At 44.8% G+C, this 9,766-nt stretch overlaps 1 protein-coding gene across 2 annotated transcripts in view; it reads right to left on the bottom strand.

The window, feature by feature from the left end:
* Positions 1 to 2,874: 2,874 nt before the first annotated feature.
* Positions 2,875 to 9,766, bottom strand: part of runx3 (RUNX family transcription factor 3) — a 30,237-nt gene continuing 23,345 nt past the window's right edge. For both annotated transcript variants that reach the window (XM_084381346.1, XM_084381347.1), the window contains one exon: positions 2,875 to 6,026. In XM_084381346.1, coding sequence (XP_084237472.1) covers positions 5,545 to 6,026 — 482 coding nt within the window. In that variant the 3' untranslated portion in view covers positions 2,875 to 5,544. The remainder of the gene's footprint in view (positions 6,027 to 9,766) is intronic.

Below are 9,766 nucleotides of genomic sequence, written 5' to 3'. Positions count from 1 at the left end.
TATATCCCGGTGGCTGGGCTGAAACTTGAGGATATACATATCACATTATACAGCAAATCCTAAAAACTGAGAAGCTGCGACCAGAAAATGTTGACTTTTAAAGTCACATGTCCCTTACTATTCTGTTGATTGACTAATAAGTTAATTGACCATTTGCTTTTGCTCTGTTCATCTAAACTTTTGAGTTGTACATCTTGCTGACATTTTCATATCATCTGACATTCGGTCTTTCAACACAACAACTCTGGCTCACACATGATGATGACCTTAAATTTATGGTGGCAGCTCTCTAGATCGACCTGATAGTGAGACTGTTTCTGCAAAGAGCCTCTTGTAAGCTTTCAGTGATCCTCTGGGTCCAAGCGGGAACGTAGTGCTAGCCCCATGGAGAGGTGCTCCACTGTGGGAACTGGGAGCTGCTTGGCGTATCGCAACACAAAGCGGTCTCTGTAGACCCAACATGGATGAGAAACTACCTTCGCTGGGATCCCTCTGAACTGGGAGAACCCTCTTTCTCTCTCTCTTCATATCTCCCTCTCTGTCAGCGAGGGCAGTGCTAGTCATCAGTGTGAGAACAGTTGCATCACAGCTCTCGCGGTTTCTTAGCCCCTGGCCCCTGTGTTTGTCGGTCAATCTGTGGGAACCCTGATTTTGGACGGCAGCCTCTGTTCCCACCACCAGGCTGGTTAGAAAATAGACTTCTGGTCATGTACCAGGCACCCAAACCGAGCCGGTTCTAGCCTGTCCTTCTCACGGGTTCGGGTTAGGAGAGGTCAGCGGCTGCAGAGGAGGCCCTAATGGGTTTCGTATGCAGGTACCGCAGAAGCGACACGGGATACTGTACTCATGAGAAATCAGAGGGTTTTAACGATTCTGAGCTCTTTCCAAAACACTCCCTCTCTGCCCTCTCTCTTTCTGTTTTTCTCTGGCTGCTGCATCTCTCTCTCTCTGTCTGCCTCTCATTTAAATTTATAAATAGTGCTTTAATCTTTCTCATTTTTCTGATTAATTGAAGATAAAGCTGTGTGGGACAAGGCTCGGTTTTGTTACAGGAAAACTCAAAAGACATTCTGTTCATCTGAACAAATGATTGACCTGACAAAGTACTTTTTCTTCAATGACTCTCATTGTTTCAGTTCGTCTTTCATTTGACACTCACAATCATGTCTCCTGTCCTCTTTATACTTCATCCACTTAAAATGCAATTTTCTAAGTCGTCTTATAAACCAATTCATCATGCCTTTGACTACAATTACATCCAGACGAGCAGCCTCATCCAGGAAAACATTCCCCCCTCTTTCCTGGAGAGTTACAATTTTCGGAAGAGGAACATCGTAGCAGGAACAGGGATGAGATGAAAAAAGCAGCTCGGCTCATGTACGTCCATGACAAAGACGGAGCCAGATGAGAGCTTCTCTGCTCCCCACATGTGGACGAGAGAGTCTGGTCTCACAGAGTGTGTGAAGACAGCTGGAAAATTCCCCTGAGCCTGCTCTAATTGAAAGCTTATCATCTTCTCTTTGTGCTTCCTGAGCGGTGGGGGATCAGCGAGGAGCGTCACAGAGACCTGGAGGAAAGAGTTGGAAATGTTTAAGATGGTGGAGATCTGTCATACACTCACACTGAGAAGTGGAGCTTTGGCTGTCTGGGTGGAGGCCAGTGTGTCAGCAGGGGATTGTGTGTGCGAGTCTCTCTTGCGTGTGTGCAGAGTTAATTGAATACAGTGTGTATCAAGGCTGCGTGTGTGCGTCCTGAGGCTTTGTTGTTCTGCCAGCACTGCCCCCATAGAAGGCCTGACACAGACACAGCAGCAGCCACACAGAAGGAAAGAAAGGAAGGATAGAAGCGAATGAGAAGAAAGGATAAAAGAGACACAGGACGGCATAAACAAGGAAAATAAAAGAATAATTAGAAGAAGGAAAAACAAAGGGTTGAGAAGTGAAAGACCTTTCATGGCACATCAACAGGTGGCATTAGTTTAAGAGTGAGGAATCGTGGGTATTGTGTTTCAGGTTAACCACATGAGACATCTGAAATCAGACCACCCCACAAGGTAGCATCTCGAGTGTTTAATCTTGTGGCTCGGCTTCAAATGGGCCAAACAGATGCCATCAGCACAGCATAAATTAACAACCACATAGCTGGTAAAAAAGACGGCCGACATTCCAAACTTCTCCTGTATTGTTTTTAACAAGTGACAACTTGCCGACGCGCGCTAACATGGAGGCTGCCAGGGCGGTGTTGGATTCCTGAGCCGTGCTTTATTTACACTCTGGGTACCACTACGCCGACAGCTGAGGCATTTTCGAACCCATGAGATGTGTGGGGTAATTGCCAGCGAGAGTCTCACTAATGGGAGAGGATAATTATTAAGAGAGGTTACTAGAAAGGAACCACCGATGAGGTATGAGATGGAGGCATGTATGGTATTTACTGTATGAGGAAAAAGAAGAATTAGTTGGATGAGAATGTGCTGGAAGCCATCAACGTTTACGGTGTTTTTCTCGTCCTGCTCATTTGTCAGCCGCCGTTATGGTGTCTGGGTTCCTGGGGGTGAATTACACCCTGTGCCTCCATGTTTAACGTTTTCACTCTCAACACCTCCCCCTGTTAACCATAAAAGACTTCACAATCCAGACTTTGGAGCATTGAGTTTCAAAATTAGAGAGCTCGTACGGTATGCAATTGTTTTTCTAGTAAAGCGAATAATGTAGAAGAATGTGGCCATAAATGCTGAACCTAAATCTAATGTGTGTGTGATTTTCTTAAGAGGGCAGGTAAAAGAAAAAATGATGTGTTATCTTAACTGTCTCCTGGAGATCCTGTAAAAAAATGTCATTTTGATGAAATAAACAGTAGTTGTGAAGACCAAAGTGAGACACATGTTTTTTAATTAAAATGATTAAAAACTACATTATCCGCAAACTTTACAAGCACTCAGTATGGAAGCATTAACATTGTCATTACATACATAGATGAGATTCTTAAATTAACATCAGTTTTCAGATGTACATGCTTTGAGCATCAAGAGAAATGAGAGGAGCAAGATGAATTAACATTTTGGGTAAATGAAAAGGAAAAAGTGACATCTTGTAAAGACAACAGGAAAAAGTAACATTGTGCTCTTTAATCCAATACACACTAAAATACAACTCACTTGTACAGTTTGGCTTCCTAGTTTTGCATAAAGAACGATACCAGATATCAAGACACGACTCCTTTGCCACACATCTTTCCCATCATTAACATACCGACAGTATTACAGGCAGTTTGTGAAGATCTTTGGTTTTCTTTTGAAGGAACCACACAAATATAAATACACATGTGGTTCCTCTAGCTGCATGATTTTTGCCCGTAATAAAGTAAGGTCCTCTACAGTATAAAGGCTTTTCCTCTAAATCAAAGGGAGATAGGAATGAGACATTGTTACTGTTGCTGAAGTTTAAAAAAGAGGAATAAGGCAGAGAGGCCTTTATAAACACCTTGCATAACTTATTTTTACCTGAGCTGCAAACGCAAGCCTCCTTGGATCACTGTCCACTTTGAAATGAAATCTCACTTTTATAGCAACTAAATACCGATCTGAATGCTTCGTTCTTGTGGAAGACTTTTCTATTAGATATTAGAAACCTGATAGCTGCTGTAAAAGCCTTTGCACAGCTCATACCCAGATCATCTGTGCAGGCGTATGAATTATCGGCTGAGCCATGAGCCCCTGGCACTGCTGATCAGTAAATTAGACCAGAAAAGGCAGAATCAGAGCCATAAAGGCTTCAAAGCACTCACTGATTATACAGAACAAAGGGACCTATGCACAACAAGGGATGTTTTTTTTCTTGCATTACTGCCCTTGGTGTTAGTAAGAAGATACCACTCTGACCCCACCTCCTCCCTCTATCCCTTCATCCTCACACTCTTCCTCCTCCGGGGATAGAGGGATCACATGTGTACCTGCAGGGGAAAGGCCCTCTGGACAGGGGGAATGTGCACACACACCTGTGGTGCAGGAATGTGCGTGTGTGTCTTATCATGAAATCTTTTATTTACTTGGTGGAGGATTTGTTAAAAGGACACTTTCAGTGTGTTCAGCAAATATATGAGAAGGAATATTTCATATTTAGCTCGGCAGAGTTTCAGCTATTTGTAAATACATAACCAAAAAAGAGAAATGAAAGTTCAAACATAGTGCAAAAATCAAGCAAATGGCTTATTTAGCGCAGGAAGGCAATTTGGAAGTCGTTTAAAAGATTTCGGCTATAGATACACCATCTCACTAACAGAATCTGTTGGGCGTGGTTCATAAGGAATAAAAGTTTTTAGTGCATCAAAGCTACATTGGAAGACAAAATAATTACATTAAAGGTTTTGTTTTTTTTATAATTTAGTAGCAATATATTACACAAATTCCAAATTTATACTCAACAACAAAATATGGCATATATACTGTATATATATATATATATATAAAAAAGGAAAGGTAGAGAGAAATGCTTAAGGATTTTGGGTATATGCGCAACATTTCCTCACAATTTGGCTCAAATAAATATCAAAAGTAAACCGTGTCATCCAGTTCAAAGACACCAGACCAGGACTTTTTCTTTTCAGAAAAGGGCTTGAAAAAGAAATCAAAGGAAACACGAAGAGTCAACACAACAGGACTTGAATAGTCCGTCAGAAAAAGAAACCAAATAATCAGCCCACTGTGTTCGTCTTTTACATTCCTCAGCCATTGTCTTGTTGAAACTGGATACACTGATGACACAGCAAAGACAATTCATTTCTCAAACATGTGAGTCCTGACAGATAAAATGCTTTTCTCTCAGCGATTGTGTTGAAACATCCACCGCATACCGTAGCACCAAAGGCTAAATGTGTCCGTTTGGATAATAAATTACTGCATGAGTACTGTGAGCACAAGAAACAGCCCTGGATGCAAGTGAAGGTATTGACACAAAATGGTTTGCAATATTAAAATTTTTACAGATATTAAAGCTTAGAAGGACCGATTGCTACAGCAGTGCAGCCATGCCGTTGGAAGGATGTCGCCCGAGGAGAAAACATCCAGTCCGACTGCTCTTCTCCACTTACCAGGTGAGTCGGATCAGTCTGTTTGCTGAATGTCCACTGTGGTTTTTCAGTACATCAGCTGTACTGATTGATCGTACCACCATTGTCTCTTTGTCTTTGAGTACCTGTTTACACCAGATCCTGATAGGTCACTATGGCTTCTCTGGTTTTACCCTCATGTCTATTTACAGTTTTAGCTCAACATAATCTCAACTTGTATGGCTTTTTTAGTCCTTTAAGAGTACATGTTTTAGCACAGTGCAGGAGTTTACTCAAAATTTACAAAATGCTTGGAAGTCTTGAGAAAGTCGGTAAAACGCAGAAAGTCTTTAAAGCGAGTGCCGGAGAAATAAAAGACAAACATGCAGCATTTCTCTTTTTTTGTTTGTTTTTTTTCTTTCAGTGTTCATCTTTTTTTTGTTCATCATCCTGTTTACTTTTCCTCCCACACCCTCCGATTGTCTAGCTGTCAGTCAGTCAGTAAGGCCTCCAGACGGACTCATCCAGACGGCCCGAGGCGCTCATGGCAGTGGGGGAGTTGCTGTGGCTGCCGTCAGCCTCGACGCCCTCGCTTTGGGTGTTTAGGCCCGGGTTCATCAGGCTGTTGGTCCCTCCTGCGCCCGTGGCCCCCGAGCAGGACAGCAGGCGGGTGGGGGAGCGCTCGCCCCCGGTGTTCCCCGGCGCCACCATGGAGAACTGGTAGGATCCAGAGCCTGTGCCGTAATACAGGTAGGAGTTGGACTGGAAGTTCTGGCTTTGGTTGTTTGAGTATGGGGGCGGCAGGTAGGTGTGGTATCTAGAAGATGCTGACATGCTGAGGCCACTGATGCCGGTGCTGGAGGTGTTGGCGGAGTAGGGGAAAGCCCCGGGGTAGTGCATACGGGGGTCTGAGAAACGAGGGTCAGTCAGCGGTGACAGAGACGGGAAGGTGGTCCTCTGTTGGAAGAGATCTGTAGTCCCTGTTGGCAGAAATGAAGAAACAAGAGTCAACAAACATTCAGCCATGACTGAAAACGGCTGTTGTGATTATGAACACGGAGCACAGAGATTTCTCCTTTTCTAATATTTTAAAAAAAACGACCCTTGAACTTCCCCAAACCCCCAATTCTGAGCTCAGATTTCTTGCGATATGTCTGTCCATGGAAATGTTTGCTCAAAGTAATGAACTGAGACATTTTTTTGCTTAATAGCAGTCATCAAACACTGACAGCTCATCGTCCCACAGCCCCGTGCACAAGACCCAAGTTATGAAAAGGCCCCCTCGCCACGGCCCTCCTACCACTCCTTCAAAAGGAGAGCAACTTACAGTATTCTGTCTTTTTTCAGAGCAATGAAAAGAGGCATTGTCAGTGCTGAGGGGTGCTTTGTATAAACACCGATGGCTTGTTGCACTGTTATGCAACTTATTATAAGTCGCGCTTAGGCGACAGAGGCATACGGGTCACAATCAGAGACAGACAGAGAGGGAAAATGAAAGGAAAGAGGGAAGGAAGCGAAACACAAAAAAGAGAGAGCATTTCTGTGTGAGTGTCCGCTAAACTAATGCGTATCACAGTCCAGGGGCTGTCAGAGTCAACTGCTAAGTGTAATCTCACAGGTAGCACAGAGCACTGTGAACCCAGCTGTTAGGACTTCAGTTTCACTGCACACTTTCTAATTTATTCAGCTGACAAAAGGGAAATAAAAATTCGCTCTAGCTTTGACTTGGCAGTTTGCTTCTCTGAGATTTGGGGCGACCGCTACTGTCACCAACTTGGTTCTTTAAGTCGAACACCATATTGCCCTTCTCAGGAGTGTTATTGGCTGATCTTGCGTCTAAGCTTTGGATATGAACCCATTCACATTTCTGCAGTCGTGTAGGACTTCTGAACGCTACCTGCTGCCACCTGTTGTGGTATTTACGTTTTGGACCTTGAACAGGGACAGTTATGTTGCATGTTTCTGCTGTATTATTTTATTATATCAGTGCATGTTTCTCAGGTTAGTTTGTAGTTTTTTATGCTTATCATGAAAAAGTCATTCACACACTTGCATCATAGTTGTTTTGAGCATCATAGTTGCCTGACAAGTCAAGCATGTCAAGTCTTAACTGTTTAGTAATTAAATACCGTGACTGTCAGATATTTTGGATGAAAGTGGCCAACAGCCAGGCCCGAATTCTCTGGAACTGTAAACGCCCTTTACCTGGTCGTAAGCCACAATGACGAGGGAGAGTTCCTCATACCTGATGCCAACATACAACACACTCAGTCCACACCTGCCGTGTGTACACACATACACACACACACACACCTCAGTCCATGGTCATTTGTTTGTCCGCATGTGGCTTTCATGGATCCGGTGTGCCCACATGACTGCAAGTGTAAAATGTGGATTTGGATGGCAGAGAAAAGAGGGCTTGTATTTGTGAAATAGCAAGCGCTTGCACGCCACAGCCCTGAGGGGGGAGAATGCCAAACTTGCGTGCCACGGTCTCGTTGAAATGTCTTTTCCCTATGTCTGGAGAACTGGGTCCGTTTTCAGCTGCAAAAAAATCTGTTCCCTTGCAATTTCCATGGCCCCTGCTATACTCCCTTTTTTTTTTTCAACAACACATTTCTGCAGTTGAATTTCCTCCTCTTTTTGAGATGAGGGAGTTTGGTGGTGGTGGTGGTGGGGGGGCTGTTTCTTTTTCCAGAGTCTACCAGGCACCGGAGTTGGGCTGCGTATCTGATTTCACGCAAGGAAAATCCAAGCTTTCAGCTGCTGTTGATTCGGGTGAAGTGGAGTCGGCCCACTTATTCCTACCGGACTCCCAAAAGGCCTTCCCCCTCTCCCCCTCTCTCCATCTCTCTCTCTCTGTCTGTCCCTTCATCTCTCTCTGTCTGTGCTAAATTTAGGCTTCAGGGTGAAGCTGGGGAGGCAATGTGTGGCGCAGGGACTTGATGGCCCTCGCTGTTGCGGCACACCCCACACATGATCTCCAGTTAATTGGAGTCGGTGGAAACGTGCTGGCTAAACTGCGGTGGGGATCAGCTCCTGTGTTCCGTCAGGGGAAACTGGACCGGACATTTATCACAACACCTTAATGGGCTTGTGCAGTATCAGGCTGTTGGCTCTGAGCCAGGAGGAGCCTGCTATCACCTTAAACTCTCTGCAGCACAGTAGCTCCCTCTGGAGGAGAGGCCTGAACAAACTGCTTTGTAATTGAGAAGCAAAGTTTTGCAGTCTGCTTTTTCTCCCTCTTAACCATGTTGCATACCTTTCTGCATCCCCACCCTCCCCCACCCAGTATAAGTACAGGCTACGCTGTTGTGGCTGTGGTAACTGTGGTGTATCTTTGGCAGAGAGGGTCTTCCTAACTGAGCCTAGTATTAGCTGCCTGTAACCTCTGCGGCCCAAAACCACACATGATCTCCATTAGGCTCATCTGAAACGTGTTGACTAAATTGCAGGGACAGGAGAGGGGATGGACCCCAGAGGGTGAGCTGGCACAGTCTGCTGTCTGCGATGTTCCCAGTCTATGAAGCAGCTAGCTGGGAATCAGGGCTTTTATAGAGAACATAGTGTTCCAGCCCTCTCTTTCTTCCTCCAGCTTTGAAGCATAGCGCCGCGCACTTATTTAATTCTGCAACACCAAGGGTGGAGTCCTCCTCCCTCTCTGCTCAGCTCAAGAGGTCCACTAGTCCACAGTCAAGCGTGTAACCCAGATAGGAGGTTTGCCTCATTTGCATATGGGAGAAACTGATTTTGGTTGTTAACATAAGGGCAAGTTTGAGGCAGTCGCATCTGTGTGTGTAATCGTGCGCAGTCGTGTGTACGTATGCGTGTGTGTGTGTCCGCATGTGGTGGCCGGCGATGGGGAGATGCAAATCCAGGCGCTCACCTGTGAAATGTTTACTCAGGCTTGATGCAAACTGTGACGGCCAGTGCCCAGGGAATGGTGTCTCAGGCAAATAAGTGGAGGGAAGGAAAAGGGCGAGAGAAAACCCCACGCTCGTCACACCGCACTGTGCAGCGAGACGGTTTTCTAATCTTGCCGCTGATCTGGTCCCTAAAGAAACATCGCTGCGCTGCAACTCCTTCTAAAGAGCTTCTCTTTGACTTCCCGACTGGTTCGGTTGGTTTTCACAGCGGAAGATGCCATGAGGATGACATTATTATGGATAATAGGTCGACGATGACAAAGCAGTATCATGCCAGGGCAGAAGAATAGGAGACCCAAATGAACACAAATGATCTCCAGGTGTTTTTTTAAGCGGCAAGGCTTCGGGCCGGAGCATCATGTCGGATGCAAATGATAATCACCTCTGCACTGTGGCACCATGGTCAACAGCCCCAAAGCCTCATCCACGTTAGGCACTTTATCATGTGAGCACAGAGGATTTTGCATGTCCCCAACTTGTGACATGCAATACGAGCAATGGTAAAGGAAGTTTGTGATTACAGAAAACCGGAGATTTTCCTAATGCATCAACAAAAAGGTGACATGATTAATATGTTTGTTAAGTAAATCCTCTTCTATGAGAGACGATAATTCCAGTGAGGTGATGTGTTTTCTGCTGACCCTAGACCACGTACGCTGTTGTTGTAAGGATAAAGGCATGTGAGTTCAAGTAGCATTGTAATTTATTACACTTTGTTACATTTTCTCACTGTCAGGATGTCATGGCATTTCAAACATATGCTTTTACTAAGCATAACTGTCAACCACATCATT

The sequence above is a fragment of the Pagrus pagrus genome (assembly GCF_965226575.1).
Source record: "Pagrus pagrus genome assembly, chromosome: 18".
Classification (NCBI taxonomy): Eukaryota; Metazoa; Chordata; class Actinopteri; order Spariformes; family Sparidae; genus Pagrus; species Pagrus pagrus.
This window is presented reverse-complemented; position numbering and strand designations above follow the sequence as displayed.